Below are 19,026 nucleotides of genomic sequence, written 5' to 3'. Positions count from 1 at the left end.
TAAATAAAGGTTGCTTACCTGTAACCGTATTTCTTCGAGTATCAGTCCGTGAAATTCGCACAACCCGCCCGTCCTCCCTTCTGTCATGCCCTCTTTTTTCCTGGCCGCTGTTTAGCGCTGAGGAACTAGAGATCGGCAGCGCCGCTCGGCGCATATATCGGGGGGGCGGGGAGATGGGCGGAGCCTATGTCTCAAAATATTCATTTTTTAATTCATTAAACTCTAGAGTGTTCCAGATTTCTGCGCATGCGCGAGGGAAAACCCATAAGTGCGCATTTCACGGACGATACGAAGAATAAAAGAAATTGTGCTCTAATTGTAAAATACTGAAACAAAGTCGAAGATCATGTTTCTTTTCCTTCATAACAAAACAGAATGGATTGAACAAGAGGATGAAGGAATTAGACTGTAGAATGTGCTCTGTACCTTATGAAAATCCCAAGATCCCCCAGACAAAGTCATTAAATTCTCCTTCAAATTATCATGCCTAGAGGAGGAAGTTGCCCAACACACACAAGATACCATTTGATAGCTAAGTGGTGTTGCATACTGAAATAGTATAATACGCAATGCACTTAGAAAGAAAATAGTATTGTGCAGAGGTTTTACCAGTACAGCTACCCATGGAGCTATTTTCCTGGAAATGGTTGGAACACAGAAGTTGCAGAAGTTACCATGTCAACAGAAAGGCTTGAAAAATAGCCCCTTTCAAGTAGACACCCAAGCAAGAACATATTTAAATGCAAAATTATTAGCAGTGACCATTATATGGACACAGATCCCCAGGTATTAAGTAGTGCACTAAGAAGCTGTGGTGTGATACAAGTGACTTTTTCCCCCTTATGGCAAACATGGTTACCCCAGCTTTCCATAGCCATGTAGGGTGACCTAGCACATGATGACAAAAAAACCTTTGCAAATGAAAGACAATAACTTTTAATGTTAGATGCTTTGGATCTCTTTTTAGAGAGATAAAGCAAGGTAGACGATGATAATAATAATGAGGAGGAGAAGAAAATAGCAATGTATTGATTTGGAATATATTCGCTGGAAGGAGAAGGAGCAGCAGGAGCAGCAGGAGGAGGAGAAGAAGTAGCCGTAGTAGTATTAATTTGGAATATATTTGTCTGGAAGAAGGAGGAGGAGACACCTACATGTTTTGGGGCAGTATGATTTTAAATCTTGTGAGCTGCTGGAACTCATAGTAAATGTAGTGACTTGTTCTCAAATGTTACATAAAGACATGCAATTTTTGTGATCTCCAGAAGATGGGGACAATTTATTACTCCATGTGTGATTCAGAGGAAAAACAGACCACCTGATCAGAAGGGCTGAATTCTCTCTAGTGTTTGGGCAAGATCATGGGACGGGGCCTTACAATCACAGTCTACATGCCTGCTCTGCAAAGCGCACAGCTTCTCTACTCCTGATTTTGGCCTCACAACAGTCCTGTGAGGGAAAGCTACGTTGAGAGACAATGCCTGTCCCAAAGCCACTAAGTAAATTTCATAGCTTAGCAGGGATCTCAATCTCATGCTGGTGCAATGCTCTAATCATTCTACAAAGCCTGCTATCAACAGAACAGTAAAACAGAACACCTAAAACAATTTACAAACCAAAGTGAAAGCCATCAAATGAGTTTTAGGTAGTCATGTGGCATGACAGAGATGACTCAGTGGGTTAAACCCTTGTGCCAGCAGGACTGAAGACCGACAGGTCAAAGGTTAGAATCCGGGAAGAGCGCAGATGAGCTCCCTCCATCAGCTCCAGCTCTTCATGCAGGGACATGAGAGAAACCTCCCACAAGGATGGTAAAACATCAAAATATCTGGGTGTCCCCTGGGCAATGCCCTTGCAGACAGCCAATTCTCTCATACCAGAAGCAACTTACAGTTTCTCAAGTTGCTCCTGACAGACACACACAAACACACATACACACAAAACAAAAAACCAGAGATAAAAGCTAAGAGCAGAACAAGATAAAAGCAGACAGCAAGCCAGCCTAGAGAAGTAAAATGTGGAATGAGGGAAGAGAAAAATTGACAAATAACCTTGGTATCTCTGTCAAGTGTTATTGCTCAGAAGCAAGGTTTCATCCTTTGTGCCTTTAATAGACAAGAGTGTTTAGTATAATGTCTGTGGTCCATATGCAGCCCCCCTCTTAAAATAACAATGACACTTCTAGCACAGTGGTTCTCAACCTATGGGTCCCCAGGTATTTTGGCCTACAACTCCCAGAAATCCAGGCAGTTTACCAGCTGTTATGATTTCTGGGATTTGAAGGCCAAAACATCTGGGGACCCACAGATTGAGAACCACTGCTCTAGCACATTTAATTTCTTCCTTCAGCTAATGCAGTAGTTCTCAACCTTCCTAATTACAGTTCCCTTAATACAGTTCCTCATGTTGAGGTGACCCCCAACCATAAAATTCTTTTCGTTGCTACTTCATAACTGTAATTTTGCTACTGTTATGAATCCTAATGTAAATATCTGTTATGAAGGATGTATTTTCATTCACTGGGCAAAATTTGGCACAAATACCCAATACTCCCAAATTTGAATACTGGTCGGGTTTGGGGGACGGGGGGACGGACCGATTTTGTCATTTGGGAGTTGTAGTTGCTGAGATTTATAGTTCACCTACAATCAAAGAGCATTCCGAACTCCATCAACGATGGAATTGGACCAAACTTGGCACTCCCATGACCAACAGAAAATACTGAAAGGGTTTGGTGGGCACTGACCTTGAGTTCTGGAGTTGTAGTTCACCTAAATCCAGAGAGCACTGTGGACTCAAACAATGATTGATCTGGACCAAACTTGGCACTAATACTCAATATGCCCAAATGTGAATACTGGTGGCGTTTGGGGGAAATAGACCTTGTCATTTGGGAGTTGTAATTGCTAAGATTTATAGTTCATCTACAATCAAAGAGCATTATGAACCCCACCAATGATAGAATTGGGCCAAACTTCCCACACAGAACTCCCATGACCAACAGAAAATACTGTGTTTCCTCTGACACCCCCTGCGCCCCCCAGGTGTGCTAACCCCAGGTTGAGAAACTCTGAGCTAAGGCCTCACATCCTCATAATCCCCAAAGAACTGAGAATGACAGTCATTCCCTTTCTGCATGTTATTTAGGTAGAGGTCCTCCTTCCTAACATGCCACTGAAGATATGAAATATAAAAAAGGGGAACATCCACCAAAATAGCAGTGAGTCTTTGCTTAGGACCCAGTTATTACCAGCATACTTACAAGGTGATGCCCCGTGGTCTCCAGCTTCCTCCTCTTCAACACTGTGCTTTTGAAATTCATTAAGATCAGCCAGTAGCAGATCACTGATTGCTGCATGAATCAAAGATGCTGCAAGGAGAGGTGGTGCATTCCTGATGAGAAAAGGAAGGAAAGCCCTTGAAATGGGAGGCATGAAGAAGGCAAGGCATTGTTTTAGCAGTTCAAGTCAAAAACAAAGAAACTTCTGTTTCATCTCAGTGAAACAAAGCTCCCGAAAAAAACCTTGATTGCAGTTTCTTTTATTGTATAAGAGTTCAACCTTGCATTTTGGACAAAGGCTTCAAAGGGTCTCTAGAAGATTTGCAATTGTTTATGTAAGGCTTAGCTGATATGGTAGTTTCAGCTCATGTGAACACATTGTTCATTTTGTTAAGAAGTGTGTAGCAGCATGTTGAACTCCTCTTCTTTTTTTGTGGTGTAGGAACCCCTAGCGCCAATTTTTCAGCTAAAGACGTATTACTCAGGAGTCTACTTCAGTCCAAAAGTGCAGATATAGCTGAGTATTTCAACAAGATATTTTCCAAACTTTGCACAGTATATGTTCTAGAGGCATTCATATGAACACTTTGCTGGCCAATAAAATAAAGTTAGCATTTGGTTTAATAATAATAAAAAACCCTTTATTTATATCCCGTCACCATCTCCCTGAAGGGACTTGGGGCGGCTCACAAAAGCACTCAATAGTGCAAACATATAAATACAGCACGGCAAATAAACAAAATCGCACTACTATAACAGTAAAGTCCACATAAACTAATTACATAAAGCATCGTATAAAACTCCTACATACACACAAAATATCACTCTGTATATACTCCACCACAGACAATCGGAAGAGCTGCAAGACCAAGAACAAGCCATGAGAGGAAAGATCCACCCAGAGGAAAAGTGTTCTTACCATACATCAAAAGAACCACGGGCCACATAGGGAAGCTGATGAAGAAACACAACATACAAACTATCTACAGACCCACTAAGAAAATCCAACAAATGCTACATTCAGCAAAGGACAAGAGGGATCATCTCACCTCTGCAGGAGTCTACTGTAGCTGTGGACAAGTCTACATAGGGAACCCCAAATGCAGAAGCATTGCCCAGACACGAATCAAGGAACATGAAAGGCACTGTCGACTAATTCAACCAGAGAAGTTAGACATAGCACAGCACCTGATGAACCAATCTGGACACAGCATATTATTAGAGAACACAGAAATGCTGGACCACTCTAACATCCACCATGTCAGACTACACAGAGAAGCCATTGACATCCAGAAGCGATTTCAGCAGAAAGGAGGAAACCATGAATATGAACAAATCTAGCTACCAGAATTAAAAAAAACATTAAAATTAGGACAGTAAATAAAAAGCAGCACTCAAAAAACAGGGGAATTCCAGAGAAGAATCAATCAGGGCCAGCTAACACCTCCCAACAATGGATTCTCCCAGGCAGCAACCAGCTTTGAAGCTGCAAGGCCATTAAATGCTAATCAAGGTGGTCAATCAAGCACCGGGATTGTGGCGCAGCTGGCTGAGTGTCAGCTGCATTAAGATCACTCTGACCAAAAGGTCATGAGTTCGAAGCCAGCCTGGGCTGGAGTGGGTGTCCAGCCATTGTGTAGCCCGTTGTCGACCTTTGCAACCCGAAAGACAGTTGCATCTGTCAAGTAGGAAAATAATGGACCACTTTGTGTGGGAGGCTAAATTTAACTAATTTATGAGGCCATAAAGAAAGAAGACTCTGGGGAATGTGGAATGCGGAAGAACTTCATCGGTGTCGTTGATGGACGATGAAAAGCAGCAGCTCCCCTGGCGGCCAGAAAAAAAAGTTAAATAGTCTTTGTCTGTTAAATGTTGTTTGTCAAACTGGCATTGAATGTTTGCCATATATGTGTTTACTGTAATCCGCCCTGAGTCCCCTGCGGGGTGAGAAGGGCGGAATATAAGAACTGTAAATAAATAAGAACTGTAAATAAATTGCAACAGTCAAACTTGCCTCCAACAGACAAGAGTTCTTTCTCCCACCCTGGACATTATTCAACAGATATATAAACCCCACTTGCCTATTTTCCAACAGACCTCACAACCTCTGAGGATGTCTGCCAAAGATGTGGGTGAAACATAAGGAGAAAATGCCTCTGGAATACAACCAGACAGCCCGGAAAACTCACAGCAACTCACTCTGTATTTGGGGGGTGGGTGAAAATACAATGCACAAAAACCACAATTTCTAAAGAAATGCTGTCAGAATATAGGACAGCACGCAGTAATAATATTAGAAATATCAAATCCCTTTCAGCTATGCTGATTAAAATGTGAATCTATTCTAAGGTTCAAAGCAGTAGTTGTGGCAGCTTATTCTAGAGATTTAAGACAACTTGTTCCACACAGTTTACCCTTGAAAGATTTCAGCTCATTCATGCACATTTCAAGAGAGATGTTCAGTTTGTAGCTCATTCTAAGTATTTCCTGTTATTGTCTTTTCTCCCTCCCCCACAGCTATGTCCCATATCCGAATTGTGATGGCAACAATAGCATCCTTCTTCCTCCCAGAATTTCCTACAGGACACAATTTACATCTCTCAGTGTTGAGTAATGCTTGGCTTCCTTTCAGGAAAACTAAGTGGAAACTAGGCGGACAAAAAGAATCAGAACTAACCAGCTAATTTTAAAACATCACTTTACTCTTCATGGGGTAATTGTGCTGGGTGCAGTACAACAGCAATATTATGATATTCCATCATGAAACATATAGCTGCAGGGGGAAAGGCCTGCCAGTGAACACCACTTTGTTTTACATGGGAGAAACACAGGACACACTGGCACCAAAAAGGGAAATGTACAGACTTCAGAGAACTAAATAAAAGTATGGTGTACAGGAGTTGATTATAAATTGTATGATTTTAACTGTATTTGTGTTTAGATTGGCTGCAGTAATGCTGGAGCGGCCTAAGTCAGTTGCCATGGAGACCGATGCAGGAGAGAGAGAAGTGGGAGGAGCTTAGAGGGGAGAGTTTGAAAAAAACGACAGTTAAAAATCAGTTAGGGTTTAGGTTCAGAGGAGTGAGGAGTTAGGGTTTAGGTTCAGAGGAGTGAGGAGTTAGGGTTTAGGTTCAGAGGAATGAGGAGTGAGGGTTTAGGTTTAGAGGAGTGAACAGTCAGGAGTTAAGAGTTGAGGGTGAGGAGTTGGTAGAGGAAAGGATTAGGAGGTTGTAGCTGAAAGAGAGTGAATTGTGAAGCAAAGTTTTGAGGCTTTGGAAAGCCAGATTAAGCTACTGGAAGTTTCTTAGGCTAGAGAGGCTGATAAGGGAAACATAGCCAGTATTCTTTTAGTCTAAGGAAAGGCTAAAGAATAATCTTATTAAGTATCTGATCAAGGAAGGATCAGATAAGGGAGACATCCCTGTATTGAAACTTTGTTTTGTAATAAGTGCTTCACCTCAGGAAGATACTGTGTAACCTGAAAGAGTGTAACATTCAACTAACCAAGCATTGTTCTAAGTTCTATAACAAAAGTTACGTCTTGCAACCACACGCTGTGTACTTAATAAAATTGTTAACTTTTATTTGAAGATTGCCTCAGCTCCATCTATTCTGTGACCAAAGTGCCATTTCTCACAATATTACAACTTACCTCACGTGGTGGCAGAAACGCAGGGAAAAGTAACCAAATAAATCTACATACTTCTCTCCAGTCACGCTACAGTATATACAGTGTAATTACTACTAAGTTATTACTTTCTTAATAAAGGAGGAGGTGCAATTGAACAGCCTCCCTTCCAACTTGATGGTAAATTTGGTTCCTAATCGGCAACCTCCATTGCAAATCGGCCAGTTCTTTTTAAAATTGGGAACTGGGGTAAAATCTCCTGAATACTGGTTCCTTTCAAATTGGTGGCAACAATAACTCATCCCTCAGCTCCCTTGCTTCCTTTCATATGGAATTAAAAAGAAAGAGAAAAGCAAGCAAATAACTTGAAATCAATGGAGTAGGGAATACACTCCTACGGCACCAGCAAAGCAAAGATGAACAAAGCAAAGATGAACAGAGGAAATTAATTCACTTGAATCAGCCATGCAAATCAGAGAGCGTATTTGCCAGGGACAGCCAGGAATGTACCTGTCCTTGCCGAAGCCAACCTGTATTGACTACCGGTGAAATAAAACCAGAATTGTAACTTGTAGACTGCTATGCATCAAGGGATATAAATTGCCAACTCTATTTAGACTGTAGAGTGATTTTCCCACTCAAACAAGGCCTTCAAGTCCAATGGTGCCCGTAGGGCATCTTAACTAGATGGTCTTTCCCATGGCTTTCCTTTGAGGCTGTATGTGACATTAGGACTACTGTTGGCAAATTACGCTGTCTGGAGAACACAGTGCTTATTACCATACTCAAAATATGCTCTCTCTCTTTCTCTCCACTCCCTGACATGACCAGGCCAGCCCTCCATAAGTAGAAGCATCTGAAAACAGTGAACACATTGCATAACCCTACTTGCGTTTCCCAAAAAGAAAGCCCCACTGGGTACAAGGAAGCAACCAGATGGATCTTTTCTCTCACACTGTTGATCAAACTGCCTCAGGCAAGTCATCTTTGCAGGGGGGCGGGGGGGGGGGGGCTTCTAACAAGATCTTGAAATTATGAAAAAAGGAACTAACACCCAAATCTAATTCAGCCATTGCAGCTTAAGAGACAATTTTACTAAATGGTGCACATATGTTTTTTTTTTTCTCAGAAAGCATATGAGTCTCAAAAGTGCCATGTTTTGTTGGTCAGACAGGTGTGCCCCTCCCTCCTGAGGAATTCTCGTGGTGAAAGAGGAGCAGGCTTGACAGTTTTGAGTTCTGGGGACTGAAGCATCCCTGAGATACACAGTCTCTCCAGCTAACACTAGCTTCAGGGCAAGTATGTGGAAAATGCAGCTCCTGACATGTTAAGTCCTTGCATTTAATAGCACAAGGGAAAGATGGAATAAAAGAGCTGCCTTCTCCCCCAATCGAGTGCCCTCCAGGTATTTTAGTTGGCAACTCCCATTCTACTTGCTGGTGGGCATAGATACCCAAATGTCAGGCTGGGGAGGTTCTTGGCACAGGTGCTGGCTTCATTCTGATGCTGTTAAAATACAGGTTTTTATGAAATTCTTTCAGCCAAATGTTTTCATTCAAATATGTTACATGTACAGCATGTGATTTATTTGTTTGTTTATTTTGTACATTTGAGCCCCGCCCTTCTCACCCTCGAGGGGGGACTCTGAGCGGCTTCACAACAAGCACCATTCAGTGCTCTCCACAACCATAAAATACATTTAACACGAATTCATTGAAACAGTTACAATAAAGAAACAATTGTTAAAATCATGCAGGTTTAAAAATCATAGTCCGGGTCAGTTCGTTGTCATTCATATCTCTTGAGTCTTATTCTCAATTGCTGCCTCTATCATTCAAACGTTTGGTCCCACAACCAGGTCTCGAGTTTTCTTCTAAAGGACAGGAGGGAGGTAGCCATCCTGATATCACTAGGGAGAGAGTTCCATAGGCGGGGGGCCACTACCGAGAAGGCCCTGTCTATCATCCCCACCTGTCGCATTTGCGATGGTGGTGGGATCGAGAGCAGGGCCTCTCCAGCTGATCTTAAACTTCGTGATGGTTCATAACGGGAGATACGTTCTGACAGGTAATCTGGGCCAGAACCGTTCAGGGCTTTAAAATTTCAAACTTTGATTTTTTTTAAAAGCATTAAAAAACTTAATGCAGCTTTTAGATCCCAGGCCACAGATCAACATATTTAAAGACCAGTGCTCAAGTATTGAAACTACCTCAGGAAAAATCAAGCCTGAATGTTAAACTACAGCGCCTTCACATAGCACCTCTTGATCATACTTCATAAACAGAACAGAACCACATTGCTTCCTTAATAAGTGAGTATTTTACCCAAATCCTGTTTCTAGTCCCAGAAACAATAAAATGTATTATTTACATCATTTAATATCAAAAAATAGCCTAAAGCAATCCATCTACCCAAGTGCATCATATGTCAACTTAGTATTGTTGACATATGATGTAGAAACACAAGAAATAATCCTGAGTAGCAAAACAAATGCTCACCTAGAAATACTGAATGAATATTTTAGACTAATATGCACCAATGCAAATAAATACTTTAAAAATAAGCACTAGGATTTTCCCTGCATTGTCCATTTGTATAACCCTCTCCAATATGCCCATTATCACTATTCCTATGTAACTATATATGTTTAACTAAAAACTCCTAGAACTGAAAGAACTGAAAGAAGAAAGTGAGGAAAATTTAGTATATCAAATTGTTTGGTTTCAGCTCAATTTCCAGAAGGCCTTGAGGTCTTGACTCCCATTGCTTACTACACACAAAAGTGAATGGTGAACTGCCTCCCTTATATTCCCCAAAGAAATGACATGGCAGCATGCAGCCAATTAGGAAGTGTCTCTGTGTCTTACTGGAAGCAAACTTAATATCCTCCCTTTCTTTATTGATCTCAGTCTGCTCTTGCAGCACAAAGAACTAGGATTTCATTTATGATGGTTTTGAAGGCTTGCCTTTGACCTATAATTACCAACAGTGGGCATTACTTTTTAAATAACATATCGAACACAACACATACATTCTATGAAACTTAAAAAGCAAGCAGACCAAAAATACTTCTTGTAATGATTGCAGCACTCCTTTAATAAAAATCGATGGGTTAGTCTGATCTTGAAAGCTAAGCAGAGCCAGCCCTGGTTGATAGTTGGATGGGAGGCTGTAGGCTCTATTTCAAAGGAAGAAACTGGAGAAACCATCTTTGACGATTCCTCGCCATAAGTCGCCAGGCGACCTGAAAACACATACACACATAAACATGTGCATCCACGCAATTTAGTCAGAGAACTTACTAATCCTGACTCAGAAGTATATTTCTACAACGCACCGAGCATCCTTACAACAGATGAGCAATGTTTACAAATCATCAGGCTTTTATTTATGAGAGTTTGATCAACATTAATGTCATAGCAGAGTGCTCCATAACTCAGCCTAGTACTGTTTTCCCCCTTTGTTGGAATGTGCTCCCAATTTGCTTTTCAGTGAAACATCTTTGGTTAAGGAATACCACACTGCCTTTTCTTCCACAGTATTTTTCCCAATTGTCTTGGGGTTACGTTTTCTTTCCTCTATACAAGGGAACACAACCAGCCACAGATATTGGAAACTATCTGGCTGCAAAAAGCAGAACACCAGAACCAAAAGCTTAGTGCAGGTTCTTCAAGACTCCAATACATGTTGAGTATTAGGTTGGGCTATTGGTCTCTCAAACAATGTGCCCACACACTCCTTCACAAAACCCACATTTCCCATACAGGTGCTTGACCCTCTCCACATACTCCACTCTGTATATATGTGCTAACACCCCCCCCCCCGAACATACTCATTAATAACCCCAGCTTCCCACACCTGCTGTGAGCTCACCGCCCATTCAACACATGCGCCCACACAAGTACACCATTATCACATTGTCTTATGAACCTACCTCCAGACGTGAATAAACAAATCCCATCCCACATTTTCAACTCTTCCCCTTGCCTGGCATGTTTGTGTGCCTCTGCCATGCTCACCACTCCATACAGGTGCACATTAGCCATCCCACACGCGTTTATTAAAGCTTGTGTGGGATGACGAGTCCGTACCTGTATGGGATGCTGAGCATGAACCCATTAGCACATGGACAGGGGTCCTTTTAAACCAGCAGTCCCTCAGAGTGTTCAGAGGGCGGGGGCAGACTATAGCTTGTTGTTGTTCTTGTTGTGTATCTTCAAGTAATTTCAGACTAAGGCAACCTTCTCACAGATTTTTCTTGTCAAGATTTATTCAAAGGGGATTTGCCTTTGTCTTCACTGAGGCTGTGATGGGGTTGCCTTAGGGTCGTCCCAGAGAGAGCCAGCATGGTGTACTAGTTTGAGCCTTGGACTATGACTCTGGAGACCAGGGTTTGAATCCCCGCTCAGCCAGGGAAATGACTGTGAAGCAAAACTTTTCTGAACACACCTCACTTATTACCTTAATTTTTGTCTAGTCTCTCCCATGATTGATAAACTCATGGCATGAGATTAGAAAATATATTTTTAAAGGAATACTCAAAAAAGGAAATTAATCAAATTGGAAATGTACCATTGGAAAATATACTAACAATATGGAACAAATATAAGAAAAACCTAATTAAAGGGAATTCAAAAATAATGCCAGTTATAATGAAGGGGAAATTTCTTAAAAATATAAAAAATGTGATGGATAAGGAGTTGAAAAAGAAGAAATTAGACAAAATTGGAAGTTGGATGGAACAAATAAAGGAGAAGAAAGGAAATCCTAGGTGAATTAAATATATCATGGCTCCATTGGGTCCAACTGGACCAATGGTTTAAAAATTGGAAAGGAAAGAGCTTAGGGGAAAGAGAACCAACGAAATTTGAAAATATAATATTAAAAGAACAGGCTAAAGAAGAAAATGAGCATCAAAAAGGGACAACAAGTATTATATACAAAATATTAATAGAGATTAAAGGGGAGAGAAAAGGGATACAAATAAGGGAACTATGGGAAGAAGAACTGGGAATAAAAATAGGAGAAAGGAATTGGGAAAAATTATGGAGAGCAAGACACCTCAAGAATTTATCAATTAGAATAAAAGAAAACTACTATAAGATGGTATGGAAATGGTACCTGACCCCGACAAAGATCCATAATATGGATAAGAGTTGTTCAGAAAAATGTTGGAGGGGTTGCCAAGAAAGGGGTACGTATATCCACATGTGGTGGCAATGCAAATATGTACAGAGTTTCTGGGGAAAAGTTATAGTAGAAATAGAAAGTATTATGAAGAAAAAAATTAATAGAAATCCAGCGACTATACTGCTATCTATTTACAATACAGATGAATGGAAGGAAAATGAAAAGAATCTGATAACAATGTTGTTAACGGCTGCAAGGCTACTAATAGCAAAATATTGGAAAAGAGAGGTTGAAATTAAGATAGAAGAATGGTACAAGGAAATTTGGAAATTAGCAATAAATGACAAATTAACATGCAATTTAAAGGTTAAAAAAGGCCTAAGGAAGGATAATGATTTTGAAAATATATGGAAAATATTTATTGAGGAAACATTAAGGAAAGAAGATGGGAACCAACCCCCACCAGAAGAATTGAGGTTCTGGTGGGAGTATAAAGAAAAGAAGAACTCTGGAGATGGGGAGCACAAGGGGTAGCACAACTGGGGAAAGGAAAAAAAGTAATTATGTGAATTATAGAGATTGTTTTTGTAATGAAGGGAATATAAAGGTAATAAAATTATTAGATGTTTAGAAAAAAAGAGGAGAACAAGTTGAATCGCTGCAAAGAATCTGGCTTAAAGAAAAGAATGAAGTAGTTTTTGTTAAGACTTATACATCTTTATTTCCTACTTTTCTTTCACTATATTGTTCCACCTCTTTTTATGTATATAGCATTTATTTTGTGGTTAAAAAAAAGTAATAAAAAAAAATAAACTCATGGCAGCTAACAGCAAAAAATTACACGAGACGATGAAAACAGGCATGATTTAAAATAATAAGATGAAAACCACAATGAAATATTTTTGTGTTGTGGAACATACAAATATGAAAATCTATTTCAAACTTCACTGACAAAAAATCCCACAGCCCTTCACCAAGAAAAATCCTGGGACTGAGTTGCTTTGCCATTGACATGGCCACATAATGCAGTTTGAATTGGCACGACGCGGTTACTGAACTGTAGAATACGGTTCAATGCCTTTATCGGAGTCTGTTTCAAAATGTAACATATGGCAGTGTACATAGGGCCTGCATTCTACACTGTAGAAGTCATACACAGGATCCTGGGAGTTATAGTTTGGTGAGGCCCTAGCATTCTTTGGCAGAGAAGGCTAAAGACCTTGTAAAACGACAACACCCAGATCTCCAGAGCACTGAGCCAGGGCAGTTCATGTGGTGCCAAACTGGACTAAGTCTACAGTGTATATAGAGGGACCCATCTACACTGCCATGTAATGAGGTTTGACTCTACAGTATGTAGTCAATTATGTAGACTGATACAAGCACACTGAACTGCATTATAGGAGCCTACCTGACCATATAATGTAGTGTGGACTGATATGATGAACTTCCACTATGTAATGAACATTTTAAAATGTTCTGTTCCTGGTTTGAAAGTGTTATTTCCTGTTTAATTGTGTTGTCCTTACTTTGAAAGTACTTGTTATCCTTTAGAAACTTTGTTTTGTGGCTGCCACAAACTAGGTTGAATTGGTTGAAATATTGAAAAACAAGAGTGAAATGTGCTGCAGGATGTCCCACAAAAACAAAGTTTTGGCAGGTTAATACACTACACTTTTTCCATGTTTTTATGATAGAACCAAGTAGGAAATTACATTTATAACCACTGAACAAAAATTGTGTTACTTTTTTTTTGTCGTGTCAGGAGCGACTTGAGAAACTGCAAGTTGCTTCTGGTGTGAGGGAATTGGCCGTCTGCAAGGACATTGCCCAGGGGACGCCCGGATGATTTGATGTTTTTATCATCCTTGTGGGACACTTCTCTCATGTCCCCGCATGAGGAGCTGGAGCTGATAGAGGGAGCTCATCCATCCCTCCCCGGATTCGAACCTGCGACCTGCCGGCACAGGAGTTTAACCCACTGCGCCACCGGGGGCTCCTGTTACTAACTGTAATGCAGTGTGGACTCACATATAATGCAGTTGAACTGAATTATTTGAGGCTGGATCTACACTGCCACAAAGCCTATTTTAATTGTATTTATTGTATTTTTAATCTGTTTTTTACCACAGTTACTATTTGTTTTTTATTTATTTTTGTATTGCATTTTTAAAACTATGACTAAAGTGTGGAATTGGTAGCCACCTTGAGTCAGTCCCCACCCACAGGGAGAAAGGCAGAGTATAAATAAAGTTAATAATAATAATAATAATAATAATAATCCAATTTTTTAATCTGGGTGATCTGCTTTGAACTGTATCACATGAGTCTACACTGCCCTATAATTCAGTTCAAACCAGATCATCTGGATTCAGAAAATGGATTATGCAGAAGTATAGATGCTGAGCCTTAATCTTCCCTGACCACAGAATGTAGTTTCAAACCGCATTTCTACAGCAGTGTAGATAAGGACCTCATGGACCAGTCCACGCCAGAGCTCCCTGTCGGCAGTGGCCAGCCCCAGCTCCTTCAAGGTCAAGCCAGACCCTTCAAGGATGCCATCCATCTTGCCCTTGGTCGTCCCTCTTCCTTTTTCCTTCCATTTTCCCCAGCATCATTGTCTTCTCTAAGCTTTCCCTTCTTCTCATTATGTGGCCAAAGGACTTCATCTTTGCCTCTAATATCCTTCCCTCCAATGAGCAGTCGGGCTTTATTTCCTGAAGTATGGACTGGTTGGATCTTCTCGTGGTCCAAGGCACTCTCAGAACTTTCCTCCAACACCACAGTTCAAAAGCATCTCTCTTCCTTCGCTCAGCCTTCCCTAAGGTCCAGCTCTCACATCTGTAGGTGACTACAGGGAATACCATTGCTTTGACTATGCAGATCTTCATTGCCAGTGTGATGTCTCTACTCTTCATGATTTTATCAAGATTGGTCATTCTCCCTCCTAAGACGTAAACATCTTCTGATTTCCCGTCTGTATCTGCAGTAATCTTTGCATCTAGGACAGTGTTTCTCAACCTGGGGGTCGGGACCCCTGAGGGGGTCGCGAGGGAGTGTCAGAGGGGTCGCCAAAGACCATAAGAAAACACAGTATTTTCTGATGGTCATGGGGATTCCATGTGGGAAGTTTGAGCCAATTCTATGGTTGGTGTTCAGAATGTTCTTTGATTGTAATGAACTATAAATCCCAGCAACTACAACTCCCAAATGTCAAGATCTATTTTCCCCGGACTCCACCAGTGTTCACATTTGGGCATATTGAGTATTCATGCCAAGTTTGGTCCAGATCCACCATTGTATGAGTCCACAGTGCTCTCTGGATATAGGTGAACTACAACTCCCAAACTCAAGGTCAATGCCCATCAAACCCTTCCAATGTTTTCCATTGGTCATGGGAGCCAAGTTTGGTTCAAATCCATCGCTGGTGGAGTTCGGAATGCTCTTTGATTATAAGTGAACTATAAATCCTAGCAACTACAACTCCCAAATTACAAAATGAATCCTCGCCCAACCCCACTAGCATTCACATTTGGGTGTATTGGGTATTTGTGCCCAGTTTGGTCCAGTGAATGAAAATGCATCCTGCATATCAGATATTTACATTATGATTTATAACAGTAGTAAAATGACTGTTATGAAGTAGCAATGAAAACAATATTATGGTTGGGGGTCACCACAACATGGGGGACTGTATTAAGGGGTCACGCCATTAGGAAGGTTGAGAACCACTGATCTAGGAAAATCTGACACTGCCTCTGCGTTTTCTCCCTCTATTTGCCAGTTATCAATCAGTCTTGTTGCCATAATCTTGATTTTTTTGATTTTTAACTGCAACCCAGCTTTTGCACTTTCTTCTTTCACCTTGGTTAGAAGGCTCCTCACTTCCTCCTTGCTTTCAAAGTGGTATCATCTGCATATCTAAGGTTGTGAATATTTCTTCCAGCATTTTTAGCTCCAGCCTTGGAATCGCCAAGCCCCACACGTTGCATGATGTGTTCTGCACACAAGTTGAATAGGTAGGGTGAGATTATACAGCCCTGCCATACTCCTTTCCCGATCTTGAATCACCTTTTAATACTGTTAAAAAAAACACATTCGGGCTCCAATTATATCTTAGCTTTGAATCTGCATCCAATATGTTTGCATGGTTTTAACTGCGAACCTTTTAAAATTGTTTATAGTTAATTCTGTTTTAATATTTGTATATTTGAAATGCTGTGCTTACGTTTTGACGTTAAGCCGCTTTGAGTCCCCTTCGGGGGGAGTAAAGCGGGGTATAAATATAGAAATAATAATAATAATAATAATAATGGGCGCCCCCTCTCCTGACCCGCGTCCAGAAGCTGCCCCCTCCTGTTTCACACGTGCCCCGACGACACGCGTCTTCCCAGAGCGCCTACCTGCTGCCCAGGAAGGCCCTGCCCGACTCCGCCAGCTCGGCGGGGGCTTCAGCCTGGCGGAGGGCAGCGCCTCCTCGTCCCGGGGGCCTCCAGGGCAAGGCCTCGTCGGGGCCCAGCGGTCTCGGGAAGTCCCTCAGGAAGGAAGCCAAGCAGGCCCGCGCCGCCTCGGAGGTGGCCATGGCCCGGCTCCTGCCACCGCCGCCTCCTTCTCCTCCTCCTCCGCCCCCAGAGGCCGGCGAAGAGGCCAAGGCAGCAGCGCCGCTTCCTGTCCGAATGAAAAAGCGCGGGAAAGAAAGGCCGCCTGAAGCGAGAGACAGAGGGAGGGCGAAACCATTGCCAGCGAAGAGGGGGGATTTCCGTTGACCACGCCCCTTTCGCCCCTGAGGACGAAAAATCCCCCTCCTCTGTCCCAATGGTTCAGTCCACCCTGAGGCGAAGCTCTCCTGCTGAGGGAGTTTATCTCTGGGCCCTTCCACACAGCCATATTGATTGATTGATTTACCCTATTTATACTCCGCCTTTATCTACTCCAAGGAAGACTCAAGGCGGCTTACATATTCAACGCCTTAAACACATACAACATTAAACTTAAAATACATTGAATTAAAATTAATACATATCAAAAATTTAAAATTACATTCAATATTAAAATCACACCCTCCAAAAATCGTAGTCTGAGGCCATTCTGTAGTCATTGCACATATTCCAATTACATTATATTGTTGCACTGCTTCTCAAAAGGCCTAGTCCCAGAGTCAGGTTTTTCCTCTCCTGAAGGCTAGGAGGGAGTGGCCTGATCTAATGTTACTAGGGAGGAAGTTCCATAGCTGAGGGGTCACCACTGAGAAGGCTCTGTCTCTTCTCCTGACTAGTTATGCTTGTGAAGAAGGTGGGACGAGAGCAGGGCCTCCCCAGAACGTCTTAATCTACAACGAGGTTCATACGGGAGATACGATCGGACAGGTAAACTAGGAAAGAACGGTTTAGTGCTTTATAGGCTAAAGCCAGCACTTTTTATGCTTGGTAGCAGACTGGCAGCCAGTGGAGCTGACATAACAGGGGGGTTGTATGCTCCCTGTACATCGCTCCAGAGAGCAACCTGGCTGCCACCCATTGGACCTTGCGACTGACCATGAGGACCTCTGACTTGTCTGGATTTCACACAGCTGTATAAAATTCACTTTGAACTGAATTATATAGCAGTGTGGACTCAGATAAGCCCATTCAAAGTAGATATCTGCCTTGATATTCTGGGTTATATGGCTGTGTGGAAGGGCCCCCAGAAGATCAAGACAGAATATCCCACAGTATCTACTTTGAATGGGTTTATCTGAGCATGCTTCCAAACAGTCCCTATATTCTGGGGTCTGATCTCAGGTTTTCTGTTTTAAACTGGATTATACAAGTCCCCACTGCCAGATAATCTGGGATAAACAGAAAACTTGAATCAGATCCTGGGATATATGGCCTGTCCCGAATCCACATTGTCATATAATCCAGTTCAAAGCAGATTATGTGGGATTTTACTCAGCTGCACGGAAGGGGCCTAAGTCTGTCTCTGCTAATTCCATAGAAATTGGAATAGGACAAGACCCCAAATGCCATCCAGTGCCATCCCATTCTAGAAGGCACAATCAAAGCACCCCTGACAGACAGCCACCCAGGCCCCTTCCACACAGCTGAATAAAATCCCACACTTTCTGCTTTGAACTGGAATATATGGCAGCATGGACTCAAGATAACCCAGTTCAAAGCAGATACTGGGGGATTTTCTGAGTTCCAGGGACGCCAGAGGCATTTGAAGTGGCCAGCTTCTAGCCAAAGGAAATTTAGTATAATGTTTTTCACTTTGTTTGTGGTTTTTTATACATTATAACTGTATTCTCAATTCACTTCTGTCACAATAAATAAATTGAATCTCCTTCCCTGGCATTTGAGCCCATGGCTCCATTGAGGCCTAGTCTCCAGAGCAGCAGAAGGAAACAAGCCTCTTCCTTTTTGACAGGCATCACCCAATTTGGCTCCATTTCAACTGCCACAGCACCACGCACTGGGACTTTGGGAATTGTTGTTTGACAAGGCCCTTTGCTTCCTCTGCCCCAAAGCAATAGCACCTCGCCAAACAGTCAGATGAACGCAACTGCCATGGCTCAGTGCTGCATCGGTTCCCATGAGTTTGGTGAGGCCCCCATCCCTCTTTGGTGGGGGAGGGGGGGGGAGAAGACCTTGTCAAAACTACAGTTCCCAGGAACCCATAGCATGGAGCCATGGTGATTTGAGTAAGGCCAGACAGCATTAATTCTGCTCAGTTTTTTGGGACTCCAACTCCCAGAAGCCTCAGCTACTTTGGGCAAGGAGCAGGGATTCTGGGAGCTGAAGTCCCAATCCTCTGGAAGGCCTAAGGAGAACACTATGGCACCCAATAGGTTTTCAAGGCAAAGGAGCAAGGATTCAAATCTTGGGTCTTCCAGTACCTTAGACCATCGGCCCCTGGCAAGATAACATGGCAGAGCCTGTGGGCGACGGTGCTGCCTTGAAAGAGGATTTAGCTATTTGTTAGATCTAATGCTGTCATTTCAATATCT

The 19,026-nt window shown here is 42.0% G+C and overlaps 1 protein-coding gene across 1 annotated transcript in view; it reads right to left on the bottom strand.

Moving 5' to 3' along the window:
• PPM1F (protein phosphatase, Mg2+/Mn2+ dependent 1F) overlaps positions 1-17,034 on the bottom strand; it is a 33,158-nt gene extending 16,124 nt beyond the window's left edge. Inside the window, exons 1-2 of the mRNA XM_060785908.2 lie at positions 16,442-17,034; positions 3,263-3,393 (exon numbers count right to left, since the gene is read on the bottom strand). Of these exons, the coding sequence (XP_060641891.2) occupies positions 3,263-3,393; positions 16,442-16,620 (310 nt within the window). The 5' untranslated portion in view covers positions 16,621-17,034. The remainder of the gene's footprint in view (positions 1-3,262; positions 3,394-16,441) is intronic.
• Positions 17,035-19,026: the final 1,992 nt, after the last annotated feature.

This window comes from Anolis sagrei, chromosome X (genome assembly GCF_037176765.1).
Source record: "Anolis sagrei isolate rAnoSag1 chromosome X, rAnoSag1.mat, whole genome shotgun sequence".
Lineage (NCBI taxonomy): Eukaryota > Metazoa > Chordata > Lepidosauria > Squamata > Dactyloidae > Anolis > Anolis sagrei.
The sequence above is the reverse complement of the archived record's forward strand: the minus strand, read 5'-3'. Positions and strand labels throughout refer to the sequence as shown.